We start from the raw sequence: 15,657 nt of genomic DNA, 5'->3' as shown, positions 1-15,657 counted from the left end.
TCAGAGAAATAGAAAACTATAACAGAAATAGTTTTCTCGTGAGAAACTCCATAGATTAGCAGAAGACTTCTGTTTCTCTACAAAGGCTGATGAAAAGACTCTGGCAAAAATTGAGACTGTTTTAAACGCCAAAGTTCCAAAGTTTTTTTGTCTTTATGTTGTCATGTGAACAAGGGAATGATAGGGGGATAAAAAGGTTTTCTGGAAGTTTATTCTGGTGTTCTTATTCTTGTAGTTTTGTTAATAAACTTTCTTTATTACTTTTAAGTTTTAAGCCTGTTTTGCTCTTGTTCTAATCCATATCTCACAGCAAAAAATAAGTAAGTTTTCTAGTAATTTTTGAGTTACTGCCTTAAAACCACGACATTTCTTTAGTGCGTTAGCCAGGAAAATAAAATTAGCAAATCTAAACCACTACAATAACATACACCCCTTGCTCCACCATAAATTCAATTATTATTTTCACAATAGATTTGGAAGAGAACAACAGTGTTGTAATTTCCAAATTACTGCAGCTAAGAAAATAGTTGAGGAAGTAGACACAAGGAAAGGCTGTCTGTACTGTAGGCTGCCTGTCAGTCCATCTGTCATCCATCTCTTTTTCACTAGTGTTTCTTCCTTTTTTCATAAATGAATTGTTTCTACAGCTGACAATATAGAGTTACTTATTTTTCCAACTCCAGCTTTAACAGTAACAAAGGCAGTGCAAAGGACAAAAATATCAGATACCTTGTTTCCCTGTAACAAATTACACCTGAAACAGAGAATTTTAAGCAGAATATCTAAAAAAAAAAAAAACAAAGAAAGAAAAAGAATATGATTCTCATAATTCATTCCATTCTGTTTTAGTTATAAACATAATCCTCCTTCTTTATACTATTCTCAGCATGATACATCTACCAGCACTCTTTTGATTATGTGAAACAAATAATGTGGAGAAATCTATGTTTAAGTTTTATGCTACTGAGATTTCTTTCTGGAAAATAATTACATTTCAATGGTTTCTAAAAAAGGACTCATGACTACTTCTTTTTCCAGTGTTGCAATGCAGCTTTTAAATATTTTTTGAATTAACAGTATGCACCTGTTTATGATTAGGCTTTAATTATATTTTATTTCACACTGAATTGAAATAACACATTCTATATATGACAACACTGTCAAGCACAAAAGAGTGTTAGTGCTTACTTTTTCAAACAGCTGATCATAAAATTCTAGATCTTATTATTTACTATAGAAAAGTACTTAGCTCAAAATGCCAATTTTTTTGTCAATGTGGGTACAATAAGAAGAAACAGTTTGTTGTCTTTATGAAATACATCTATGCTGCTTATTTTGTAGTGGCAGAACAGATTAAATTTTAACCTAGAGATAAAACATACAAAAGCAGTCAATAATGGTAGTGGAACCTGTTAGAGGTAAAACCTGTGTTTTATCATAAAAAAAAAAAAGAAACCTAAAAAAAAGGGAAAATGATTATACATAAAAGTATTTTGTAGTTTTGATCAAAATCACTGGCACTGAAAGATGCTATCATGAATAGTGCTTAGGAGGACTGAATCTATCAATCTAGGATAGCACTCTTCTTTCTTCATTTGCCTGGTTTGAGTTTTTTAGATTTAAAACCTTGACTGTGGAAAAACAAAGGCACTGTAATAACAAGGTTAACGGAAAAGTTCTTTAAACTTTCCTTGCCTAAAGTAGAAATATTTATCTCAGACTAATCAGCCCGATGGTTTTTGATCATTGCAGGGCTTATCCAAGGCAATGGAAATTCATCAAAGTTAGAGGACTTTCAAATGCACAGGTAAGTATTTATTGTAGCTTTACTTGGCAATTTGCCTGTTAAAAGGCCAGAGACATAATCAGAAACTACTAGGCATCTGTGAAGCATAAATTAACATTGGCATAAAATTAACATTCAATTCACTAAAATAGTTGATAGTAATCACAAGAAGGAAAGATTAATTTCTCAGACAGTACTAAATAATCTTAACTTCTAAAACAGATGAATTGTGAAACACAAATGGGACAAGCTGTTGATTTTAAGACACTGAATGCTTAGAAATATTCTCAGGTATTGCTAGCAGTCTTCTGTCTCATGCAGAGAAATGTGGCAGATTTACACAGGCGGAATCACATAGGCATGTGACATTTTGTTTAATTGTTCTGTCGAGTTAGAGTATTCACACACACACACACACCGAAATCTTTCCTTTATCCACACTGGCTAAAACCCCACTGTTGTTAAAAAGAACATAACATTACATAACGTAAGTAATATAATGCAATGTAACATAATGTAACATTGTTAAGGTAGTCTTTCTTAAAATCTGAGAGTGATTTTTTTTCCTGATTTTTATTTTTCATACTATGTGCCAAATAAATTATTTACCTATCTCAGAAGCAGCCACTGTGATGTTGTACCAAGGTGTCTCCTCTCTGTCAAAGATCTTGGCAGTCTTAATGGTCCCAGTACTAGGATCAATGGTGAAATACCTATCTTCTTCTGTATTATGATCAATGAAATATCTACGAAGAAATATAACAATATATATTCATTGTAGTGTATGTAATCCAAACTAACAGAAAGCTATATAAGAATATTACTTTCAAGCTTTAAAAATCATAGACATTTTAAAAAACAACCTAAAAAAAAATCTGTAATTTGGAGAAACCCAAATTACATATAACACCATATTTCATTTCTTTCATAATGTTTTCTTTCTTTTGATACGTAACAATATTTCCTCCGTGAGTCACAGAGATATAGATTGCTAACAGCTGGTATTTTGCACAGCAGTATGCAGCCCTGTCAATGTAGAGATACACATGTATTTTGACTAAAAATTATGAAATAGAAAATCAGAAAAGAAAACAGACTAAGATCTTATTATTCAGCTTATTTTCCTGTCACTGCAAACCAGTGTGATCAACCTCGGTTCCTGTTTTGAAACCTCTCTGACATGAAGTCGATGACAAGATGACACATAAGCCATTTAGAAAATAACCATTACAGAGTATCAGAAACATCTGGTTCCCAGAGCAGCCATTGACACTACCCTAGAAGCAAAACTAAACTTCCCTGCTTTACTCCTTTGGCTTCCTGGCACTTTGCCTAGCAGGGAAAATAAAAGCCTTGAAGTGGGTAATGGAAGCAGAGAAAAAGAACACAAAAGAAGAGATTGACAAGACACTTTTTCCCAAAGATGGAATAATTTACAATGGCTTTTAACAAATGAAGCTATTATACAACCCTTCCAGGCCTTCTTACCTAACTCCAGGAAAAAAAAAATAAAAAAAAATAAAAAAAAAGATATATACCATAACTACTTTTCCTGATAATTTTCCATCCCTGGTTTCATTCTGTGAAATTCCATATATATTCAATATATGGAAGGCATATAAAGGTTAAAATTTATATGTCTCTTCCAACTGCTCTTATTTTTATATCACCAGAAATGTAATTCCTAGCTAATAAAAACAGTGGCACACATAAAAGTTTCCAAGAGAAGAACAATTAAAAACAATTTTTATTTCTTTCACAATACACTTATTTATACCAGTTCTGTAAACAAAAAGCAAACAAACAAATAAACATTTTGACATATAAATGACATATAAAAACAGATGATGTGGAAAAGTAGAAGACATAAGCACTTTGAAGGGAAAGCAGAAATCTGAGTGAGTCACCTTAAGTGGTCAAAGAATTGGACACTCAGAGGAAAAGCCAGACAGGATTTAGTGATTTAGGGTAGACCTTCCTTACTGGAGAGAACCTGAATCGACCTCTCCCACCTGCAAGAATTATTTACATCTGCCTTACAGTACGCTATCCTGCCTAGTGGAACTACAGATTTTCTTACCATGCCTCAAGTTTTTTCAGCAGCTAAAAAAACATAGTTCAGTCACTGGGAATCAAAGCAGCCATAGCTAGGATAGAATAGCTTTCTTTCTGCCTGTTCTCCATCTTTACTTTCAACATCATGAAGAGTGAAAGCCCTGCTGTATGACTTTGGGAGTTGTTGGAGAGACAGCAAACCTTAGTTCCTACCCATTTTATGTTTCTGCAGAGCAAGAATTGTCCTTGCTGTTTCCCATAAGCTAAGTCTGAACTTACTGTGCAGTTCATTATTATCAACATTTGAGAATACCTCCTTCCAAAATACATCAGAAGTACCCAATAAGAACACTTTGGATGTGCAAGATGGAAGCGCAAGTTGCTTCAAACAAGTGGACTAACAAGATCTTAATTATGTAGGTGACAGGGCAATTTTTAAGTCAGGAAATTTGTTTTCAGAGGATGTTATTGAGTGTATCACTAAACTAATGATGTAAACCCCAAAAACAAAACAGTGATGTTGCCAGAGAAAGAACAAAAATGTTAGTGAATTTACACCCAGCAGTCATTGCTGACACACTTCCGAAATTTGGTCTGGTTCTCTATTCTTGGTAAACTCAGGAGAGGAACTAGAAGAAAACTCCCAATGAACATTCATCAGTCACTGATCATGAAATGCTGGATGGTGCAGACATCCAAAGGAATGGATGAGGAATATTGGAACCCTCTGAGGACTCATCACAAAAAAAGAACAAAAATGGACCATACAATTATCTTCTTGGCATTATTTTATGTTGCCCTATTTGTACAAGCTATATTCACCTCTTTAAGATTGTGCCAGTCTCAGTGGAGAAGCTGTATCTCCCATGTCCACAGATAGTATTAAGTATTTACAAAAACTTGGAGACAGAGTGGTAGCAACCTCTAAAAATCAATAAAGCTTTCTTATTTGCTACAGAGTCCTGTTGACATCGGAGTTTTGTTGAGAAGATACATGCTTCAGGTGGAGAAATGCTGTCATGCCTTGCACCTTATGCTTGGCAGCATAGGAAAACTGAGCTAGGAAAAACAGTTGGAATGTTTTGATCATACTGCTATTAACACAGAAATAATGAACGTTTGGTTGTGTTGGTCAAGATGCATACACAGATACAGAAGCATCTTTTGCATGATGAACTGGAAGGCTAAGAGAGGAAGTATGGGAGGCATAACTGTCCTTCAGTTCTCTTGGAGACCTTTAACTGGTAGAGCTTACAATCAAGTTATGAGATGATAAAACTTAATTACTTCTCATATAGCTTTGTTTTTCGTGATTCTAGGAGTCTCCTGATAACAACAAGAATTATTTACTGACAAAAATAAATCAAATATTCTTTCTTGACCTGTTCTTAGGGAATATGTACTACAAATCGAAATCAGTTTATAAGTCTCGTCCCTGCAAACATTAATTACTCTGGACACTGTTTGCTTATTATCGACATCAGGCACAGTGACTATTTTGTTAGTCACTATTGTGCTGACCACAGAACAATAAAAATAGGGCTATGTATTATTTGTAGACAGTAGCTTTAAAATAGAATTTCATATAGGGCTTCAGTGAGAAAAAAAGCAATAACCAGCTGGATACCCAGCTGCTTTTGTGTGTATATGACTTACAACAAAATGTTACCTCTTCCTCTGAGCAAAGTACAGAAAACAAATTTTTACTGAAAACAAAAGAAAAAATCTGCCCCAAAAAATGAAGCTTGCATAGAAAAACTAATGTTTGATTTTCTGATGGATTGTGATCATCTAACGATTCATTTTTATAAACATACTGTTTATAAAATATATTATAAAAAGATGGTATTTTTTCTTTTTTAATATGAACATCTTTTTCTAAATCTGTTAAAGTGTGTTCCACAGAAGCTCAAATCTCTGTTTAAAGAATTTAGGATTGGATGAATAACTTCAGTTGTATTTTCTGTGTCATTAATGAAAACAAAATAATCCTGTGGTAATTTATTGTACAAACATTTTTACTTCCAATGATGCTAGAATGATGATTTTTTTTTTCTAATTTATCCACAGTAACACTTCCTTTTCATGCACTATCTTTTGCACACAGTCTGAAATATTCACAGATTGAAAATCTTTTTCTTCATTAATTAATAAATGAGTGGTACTTTCTTAGGTTTTCCCATTATTAAGATGTTCAGTTCTCCCCCATTAGTCCAGATTCTTCCTTGAAATTGTTATGTGCATCATATGTAAAGCAACAATTTGCAATTCTCTGTTCCCCAACCTTCATGAATGTGTCATTAAAACAAGTTACACAAGATATTCCCACACAGTAGAAAACCTAGGAATGCTTGTTCTGCTTCCAACCGCTTAAAAATATTATGTACAAGAACACTTTTGGTAGAGCAACTAATTTTTGTCATGTAAGAGGATGTTTAGAACAAGTTTCATTGTTTTTACAAAATGCTGAACAATTTAGACCTTTATAAATACTAGTCACTCATTTATCTTCAAGTTGAGAAAAGAGATCAGATATATCCATAAAAAGAGCACATTCTAGAGCCAACGATGCTTTACCTAAGTGTCATGGCGTTACTTTACCTTTAAGAAAGTTAAAGTTGCTGGGACTGCCGGGAGTCTTTTCTCATGACCAATTATCGGTCATTGCTGAGAACTGACAGCAGTTTTAGCCATTGAAAAGTAGAATCAACTTGTGAACCCCACCTTAAAGTGTACAACCAGAACTCTGTGGTTCTCTTTGTTTTTCTGGCTGTGAAAGGTAGCAGAGCTTCGGCCTCTCGCTCTGCCCGGCCACGTGGCCGGGTGGGGGCCGGGCTGGGCCTGCCGTTCTCCCGGCCGGGAGATGGGGCCTGCGGGGGCTTGCCCCGGGCCAAGCTAGGCCAGGCCGGTTCCTGGCTTGGCTGCAGGTTTTGCTGTGATGGAATTCACCAGAAACTGCCGAGTGAAGAAGGAGAAGAGCTCTAAGCCTGCTGCAAGCAGAGACGGTGACTATGCTTTCCAGAGCAGCTATGAGGAACTTTCCATCGCAGACAGCTCCAGCTCCTGTTCAGCAGAAATCACTGAACCATCTACAAAAGCTTGGGCAAGATTTTAATTCTTTATTTATTTAATTTCTTTCTTATCCAGATGAGACTTGCGGATTAATCTTTTTATCCAGAGAGAGAAAAGGAGAGTGATCAACATGAAAAGAGACTTTATAAACTACTAGTGGCAAGAAAGAAAAGAAACTTCAAGAAAGGTAGAGAATTAAGAAGATGCTTTAATTAAGCTGAAATATCTTTCTGTTAAAACTATGGAGATAGACAATAAAGTCCTGAAAAGAACTCCTTTAATTCATGATAGAGTATGGGGAGGAATAGAGTGTTCAAAGTGTAAATTTGAGTAAAAAGTAGAGTAATTGTGGTATAGTGAAGTGCTGGGAAATTTGAAGCCTTGAGAGGCAATGAGAAAACTGTTTTCTAGTGAAGCTCACAGAAACAGATGAAGAATACTTTTTGCCTTTGAATAACTTATCCTTAAAATGCTATCCCCAAACTAATGACCTATAACACATTTCAGAGTGATGTGGAATAGGAGGGGTGGGCTCTGATAACAGCAGCTCTGAGCAGCTGATATCAGAGAAACGAGAAACTATAACAAAAATAGTTTTCTTGTGAGAAACTCCATAAATTAACAGAAAGGAACTTTTGTTTCTCTACAGAGACTGATAAAAGACTATAGAAGGAATTAAGAATTGTTTAAACCATCAAAAATTCTAAAGTTCTTGCCTGTGTTGTCTTGTGAACAAAAGAATGGTGGGCAGTGAGAAATGAAAAGGTTTTTTCTAAAAGTTTATTCTGGTGTTCTTATTCTTGTAGTTTGTCAATAAACTTTCTTTATTCCTTTTAAGTTTTATGCCTGGTTTGCTGTTGTTTTAATCCATGTCTCACAGCAAGAAATAAATAATTCTTTTTTTCCCCTTTTTGTTAATTACTGGTTCAAAACCACGACACTAAGCTTCTGAATTTACTTAATCTGATTAAACAAATTCATTTCATCTGGATAATAGTCACAATAGACACAGTCATTCCCTTCTGCTCCTGCCCTTCCCTCCACATTTACCGATCTGCTTTTAGATGCTTTGTCTAGGCCACAGAAAGCTATAGTGCAAGTTTTGAGTTTCAAACAGTGATTTCAAAAGAGATTTTTCACCTCAACTCAGTTGATGGTTTCTGCTCTCTTAGAATGCATTAATTCAAAAATTAATTTAAAATATCTGCTTGAGATATTTATTTATAGACATTTACTCACAACAGTGCTATGTGACTTAGGATGCTTATAACTACTGCACATTAAATCAGCACACCAGAGCTTCATGGCACATGGTAATAAAGAGACTAATAACAAGACATGCCTAGATAAACAGCTCTCCAAAAACTGTTTACATGCAAACCGGCAACAGAAATCAATCTGAAAGAATCTTCATTAAAAAGGATCATGAAGATAGAAAACTTAATAGTCATACTATCTGAAGATAATCTGAAGGAAATTAAATACCAAAATTGAATCCTACTAATACTGGGAAATGCAACATGTGCCACCTTTTTATTAGGCAGTGTCAGTGACTGGAAGTGCATTCCTAGCTTCATCCATATCTTCCTTCTGACTAAAGCAAGCCAATGGCTCCTCTGGCTTCATTCCTCACTTCCTGACTTTTAGTGAAGCAGTGGATCAGTGATGGGAGATATTCCCCCATTTTTGCTGAAAACTAAAAGCATTTGGTCAATTAGGAAATAAAGAGAAATATATATGGATGATGGCCCTTGGGCAGAAGGTCAGTATGGAACATATAAATTCACTTTCAGTGTTAAACCTGTCAGGCTCTAATAATGCAAAGACTGTTTAAAATAGAGAAAAATTTCAAAGGTGCTAAAGCAGTTTAGAAATATTAATGATCTCCAAACCCTTTAGGAGGGCTTCTGAAGCTAAAAGGCATAAACATTTCCAGAAACTCTCTATCTAAATAGTTGTCTTAATATTAACACCAGTTTATCACTTGATAGACAACCAGCATAGGCTGTTATTGTTCTGGTATGGCTCTCTCTAGGTACTGCATTTTAAGGATGAATCTTCAGTTGGAACTTTCAAAACAGTTTTGCGATTTTGTCTCTTTCTGTTTTTAATCAAATCTTTAAATTACCTTTTCATTATGTTATTTTTTCATTTATTACACTATTTATCAATGGCAAAAATGAACTTTGTTGCATATTTCTACCGTGGCTACAAGTCTCATATTGATAGTAAACTTCCAAAGGCAAATTTCAGCCTGGTGTGAATTCAAAGATCACAGTACTTCTTGGAGTTTTGTTTTGAGACATAAGCAAATAGTCAGTTCTCAAATAACAAGTGAAACTGGTTACAAAAAATTACTAAAAAAAAAGTCCATGGGAAGGGAACAGAACCTTGTCCAACCAATTATATCTTTAAAGACTTATCAGTTAAAAGCCAAATGTCATTATAAGGAAACCTGTTAAGTTACAGATTTAAGCAAGAAACTTTCTCAGAAAGAGATAAAGTACAGAAATTTTTCATTTCATTTTATAAATATCTTGGAAAATGAAGAATAAGAAACTTCATGGAGTGAGAGAAGGAGGTACACCATGACAAAGAGTAAGAGAACCAACCAGCTGCATCTCTCTGTGTTTGGCCAGCTGGAGAACAACAAGAAATGGCCCATGCTGGGACATAACTTGAGTGCGTGACTTTTATCTTCTCTCTGCCTCCTGACAGCAGCACTCATGAGCCTGGGAACCAGCAGCAAACCCTTGAAGCCAAATGAGGTAGTGGGGAGACATTCTGTTGCCGTGACTGTCTTGCACTACACTACTTCCATTCCAGGGCCAATTTATTTCCCCATAGTTCAAACAAATTCAGCCAGGAGAGAAAAGCAATTGTGAAGTATGAATCAGAAGTCATGCCAATCAGCAGGTAACCAATTTTCTCCCTGCAGCATATCTGGTACATTAAGGAGACATTTGATGTTCCAGAGCTCCTTGGCAGAAGGCTGCTACTGAGAACTACAGCCTTCAACTGTGCTTTCCAGGTGTGAAAATTAAATACATTTGAAGACAGCTTGGAGAAGGTAATCCCTCTATTTACTGTTCCTTTGCTTTCTTTTCAAACAGACATAGCATAACTTTGAGAAAGACACTGTTCCTCTCAAAGCATTTAAAGGAAGTTGATTCAATATGCTGTTCTCTCTGAGTTATCTCCAGTGCTGGCTGCCAGCTGACATCCATCAGCTGATCAGCAGTACGTTGTTCTTTCCATACAGGAGTCCTGGCTCACCTCTCATACTGAAATCTCAGCTCAGCCAGAGTGGCACTGTTCCATGTTCTAGTCCTAGAGATGTGAATTGCCAGATCCCAGGGGACATGGGGGAGTTGACAGCAGTGTCTCCCAGAAAAGACCCTGAGAGGCAGCCACTATTTTATGAATTTTATGCCGAAATCAGCTTCCTGCTCCAGTTCTCATTCCCATCCTCTAGCACGCTACTCACTTTGGACACAGGAAATTTGGAACACTGTTCATTTGAAGGAAATATGCCCTTTTCAGACACTCATCATTTCAACCTGGCAGTTTCTCTCTGCATGTGTTAATCAGTGATCATTTTTCCAGCTAATTCTACCAGTCAGTGTAGGCTAAGAACAGGCCACACTCTTCAAGGCATAATTCAGAATTTAAAGCAAGATAAAGGTTTGTCTTCTTTTCATGACCTTATAAATTTCTTCAGAGGATTATGACTGTCCAGAAACATTTCAGGTAGATGTGTTGATGGCAGAACTTTATCTTATTATATCCAAGTTGCTTGTTATCCAAAGAGATTAACATTCAGATGCTGCTAAGACATGAGGTGCAGTCAATGTCACATGAGAAACAAGCTAGCTACAGCTACACCTACTTCCCTACAGCTACACCTACTTTTCTACCTACCAGATAAGGAATGGTATTCCACTTACACACTTTTTTCCTCTACCTATTATACACTAAACCAAATAAAACTGAGATTGACATATTTATGCCTATTTATTGGAGTTGCATGATCCTATCAAATGGCTACATTCTAGAGTTGCTCAGATATGAAGGCTGACTCTAAAACCATAAAAGAATGCTAATCCTTGAGGCATTCTGAAGTCAGTAGAAATTATAAAAACATAAAGATGATGTTCTGGCATGAAAAATCAGTATTTCATGGTCAAAAAATTGATCTGTCAGTGTTTTCTCTTTCAGCTCTCAGGAAGGGATGAAGGTGGTTTTTTTTGATGTGGGATTCTGACCACTGTCCTGAGCTGGATTCTTCCTAGTCAAAAGAGCTGTCAGAACATCTTAACAGTTCCTGCTCAAGAACATGGACATATTTGTTACTGGGAGAGCTAGGACACATAATTTGACAAGAATCAAAATTAAATTGAGGCCTCAGGGAGCAAAACAGCGACACTATAAAGAAAGGTTTTAAAATGTTTTCTCACTGTGAAATTAGATGGAGAATTAGTGAAAAGATTGAAGAAAAAAATCCCATCTCTGTCCATCCTTTCAAAATAGGGTGTTATTTTTCTGTCTCAGTTTACTGGCAATCTTAGAGAGAATACTGAAGGATTATGATAATGTTGTGCTTTGAAGTCTCCTTTGAGAAGGGCAGATTTCTGCCTTTGTCTCCACCAGCACAGTACTGGCAGGATCTGGAAAATCTCACATGTTCCCCCATGGGCAAATGGAGGAGGAATGGTCACTCTACATGATGGCACTGATCTCAGCAAGCTGCCCTAAGTACAGCAAGAGTCATAGACTTATTTAATCACAGCGTGGGTTTGAAGGGACCTTAAATATCATTTAGTTCCAGCCTCTCTGATGTGGGCAGTGGCACCTTCCCCTAGACCCGATTTCTCAGAGACCCATCCAACCAGGCCAATGTTCAAACATTTCCAGATATTTGGCACTCACAACTTCTCTGGGCAACCCTTTTCAATGTCTTACCACCCTCACAGTGGAGAATTCTTTTGCTAATAGCTAAGCTAAACCACCTCTCTTTCAATTTGAAGTCATTCCCTCATGTCACTACATGCTCTTGTAAGCAGTCTCTCTCCATCTTTCCTGTAGGCTCCCTTCAGGTAATGGGAAGATGCAGTTATGACACCCCAAACAGTCTAACAGTCCACTCATCCAATGCATCTCCTCCCTGTTTAGAGAAAGTTGTGCTGTACAGGACTTTATGGAAGTCCAGATAAATGACATCTGTAACCTTTCCCTTGTCCACTGATGTAGTCACTCCATCAAGGCCACTAGACTGGTCAGGCAGGGCTTGTCCTTAGGGAAGCCGTACTGGCTGTGCATAGGACAGCAGGAAACAAACTACTTATATTCCTCTTATATGGCCTTGAAAGAGAAAGTAAGAGAAATGAAAATAACTAGGAGAAAGGACTTCTGTATTTTCCAGAAGGGGAACTTACCCCTTCTTATCCCTTCACCCTACTGAGAGTATGGATGAGTAGCATAGAAAGTGAACTGATCTCAGAGAATGGGGGGTGGGAGGAGGGGGGAAGGAGGGGGGGAGGGAACTTAAAAATATAATTTTTATTTTCAGCCCCTCCTGTTGATTCTTTAATGCAGCTGTCTTGCACCTCCCTTCAATTTGAATCACAAATTGAGGTTTTATTCTACCTCTAGCAGATTTAAACTTTACATTAGAAAAGAAGTCTAAAATCTGAATTTTTTCACAATACTTTAAGACTTTGAGAAATAATAGTAGGAATGCATAAAATTTACAGGTACATTCTTTCATCTACATGTGAGCATGCCTCTTAAATATACCATTTACTGAAAATTAAGATTACTTTCTAAAGGCTGATGACAGAAAATATTCACCCTCAGATCAGTCTAAAAGATGACTATTCTTTACAATCCATGCAGCAAAAGTTAAAATAAGTTTCTCTACCGAATGCAGGAATTGACTAAAAAATCCCTACACACATTAATTGTTACAATCATATGCACCTGTAATTCATTAATTTTTTAGTATTCTTTCTGAAAGAAGGAAAGAGAAGGTTGTCAAAGTAGGACAACGGAACTATGTATTTATTAGAGCCTTTACATATCAGGTGTGTTGCAAAGCAAGTTTTTGTATTCATTAGTATATACATGTATTATAACCATTATGCTATATCACCCATTTCAAGGCAACAACATAAGACCATTAGAAAAGCGGGAAGCCAGGATCATGGCTGAGATTTTACTTTAATTCTTGACAAACTTAGCACAATATTAAAAGTAAATTTTTACGACAAAATAAATTTAAAAAAATTAAAAAAAAAAAAAAATCCCAAAACCAAAACAACAGGTTTTTTTTCTGGCTTCTGTTTCCTCTAGCTGATTAATCCTTGTGAATAAAATACATTATAGTAAGGTATATTACAGCCTGATTAGGTTCCAACAGAAAATTTACTTGAATTCCAACATATTAATATAACTAATCAATATTCCAAGGACCAAAAAACATACAAAGTTGTTTTTAACCACACAATTGTAGACCTTCTGAAAAGGAGAGATACTTATCTTTCTTATCATTTGACACTACTGCCACAGGCAGAGTCGTGATCAGGACCTGTATCCCATTCACCAGAAGTTTTCTGTTAGATACCAGGAAAAGAAAAATTCTTCCCAGAAATGTAAGCAATCTAAGGTAAACATAGTAAGTGGGTGTAAATAAAAATGACTAGGGGGGCAGAGGTCCTATCATTAAAGCTCAAAACAGTGATTCACCTCCTGTACCACTGCATGACAAAGCAGGTCTCAAAGGAGTGATCTGATGTTCCAGTACTTCTATAATGGGATGTCTTATTTCTCAAACACTACTCTTCAGTGTATAAGCTGTATAAAACTATGTCTTAGCTCTTTTCTGAATCACTGCCTTGGAGGTGGCTTGAGGAACAGCTGCAGCATTATGTTTCTGAAAACCATTCCACTGGCAACAGACCAGAGGCAATTGGAAAGCTCCAAGGATCATCTGAAGTGTGTGCTGTGGCTGGGCGGACTCAGCACCCAAGGATCACCGTGCACTGGAATATGTCAGGGTGTCAAGAAGCACTGCCCTGCCCTGCCCTGCCCCGAGGCCACACGAACAGATGAGGGCTGCTCTCAACATACTGCCAGTTAAAAGCCGTTTTCCCCACCCCCAACCTCCATGCCAGTCTTCTGCGTATGATTTCAGGAAGAAAAAAAGATAATTTCTAAGCAGATATAGAGAGATTTTAAATGAATAATGGACTAAGAAAAAATTTTAATTAGAGCATTTAACAGTCATGGTTTCTTCCATGTTGTGTGGGAAGAGACCTTTCAAGACCCACTTGCACATCAGATATTATTATAAGACATGACTTAACCCTGACCTTTTCAAGCAACAAAAGATATGAGTATGGAAGCAGAATACTTGACACAAAGCAATGAAAGAGGATTAGTTTCTCATAAATGTTCCAACAAGGCAGTAATACCTGTGAATGAATTACAAATAAGGATGTTTTCTTCTGATTTAGAAAACAAATTTCTAGGTAAATTTTGAAGTAATTTTCAAACTGCTCAAAACCCCTTTATATTTAAAATTAATACATGATGAAGATTTAATATATTTATTTCTTATGCTTTCTATTATATCTTGTTATTCATATTTCAGTAGAATAATAATCTTATTATCAAACAAAGCATTTTAAAAAAATTCCCTGAAAATGTATTTTCAGAGAAAAAAAAATCATCAATCAACTTAAAAAGGAAAATCCTTTAGAACAGACCAAATAGCCAGTCAGATAAGTACTGAATAAAGAGACCCCACTGATATGAGCTACATTTGTTATAACAGAGGTTGTTCTGCTGGGGTTTTAAGACTAAAACACTAGTACAAGCACTGGCAAAAAGTCAGAGCCCTCTGAAGACTGCTCAGCTCAGGAACAAGATGAAATCACTGTGATGAAATTGCAATGAGGAAATAAGGACAAAACCCACTTTGTCTCCTTCTACTGATAGCAATAGATTTATTTTTGTGTTCAGTTTAAATAACTTTAAAAGATTTCAGCTCTGTTAATTACCTTAACTACACTTCCAACCATTATTCTGTATACAAGAATTGTTCCTGCCAGCAAAATAAGCTGTTACTTTATTGGGCAGTGAACAAATCACACCACTGTATCTCTTTTAGCAGCTGAACAGCCAAGTGATATGGTTTCAACTGTGTGTGCCTAAATGCTTCATCAATCTCATACACAACAGCAGGTGTTTTCGTAAAGTGGAAAGGATGCACAAGTGGATTAGAAAAGACTGATAAGCAAATCGCTGCTCTGTATCTTGCCCTGTAGCCTCACAATATTTGGAGGCGTATCTGAGCCATTTGGATAAGAAGCACTATTCTGTTACTCCCTGCTACACAGAGACCGGCAGGGCAGGTCCTATCTGTACCTATCTTCCCTGGAGATTGTGATCCCTGCTTCCTAAGAAATTTACACTGGATCTTCCTGGTTACATTTTTATAATCACTGTTTTCATTGGGGGGGAACAAACAAGAGACTTGACCTTTACTTCTGGCTATCTTTCAGACTCACCAGGGTTTCAGACAAACAGTGGAGACATTTCCTGAAAGGGAGCACAAAAGGCTGTAAGTGCACTGCATGGACACTTCTGAGAAACACGGCCACCTCTGGGTGGCTCCTTTGCTCATCACTCTGGTTTGAGTGGAGCATGGGGCAGGACCCTGACTCCAAGTGGAGCAGCATCTC

General features: G+C 36.5%; 1 protein-coding gene across 2 annotated transcripts in view; it reads right to left on the bottom strand.

The window, feature by feature from the left end:
• Positions 1–15,657, bottom strand: part of CDH18 (cadherin 18) — a 168,737-nt gene that overhangs the window by 31,251 nt on the left and 121,829 nt on the right. For both annotated transcript variants that reach the window (XM_058831761.1, XM_058831760.1), the window contains exon 7: positions 2,396–2,532. In XM_058831761.1, the coding sequence (XP_058687744.1) occupies positions 2,396–2,532 (137 nt within the window). The remainder of the gene's footprint in view (positions 1–2,395; positions 2,533–15,657) is intronic.

This window comes from Poecile atricapillus, chromosome 2, assembly GCF_030490865.1.
Source record: "Poecile atricapillus isolate bPoeAtr1 chromosome 2, bPoeAtr1.hap1, whole genome shotgun sequence".
NCBI classification, from domain to species: domain Eukaryota; kingdom Metazoa; phylum Chordata; class Aves; order Passeriformes; family Paridae; genus Poecile; species Poecile atricapillus.
This window is presented reverse-complemented; position numbering and strand designations above follow the sequence as displayed.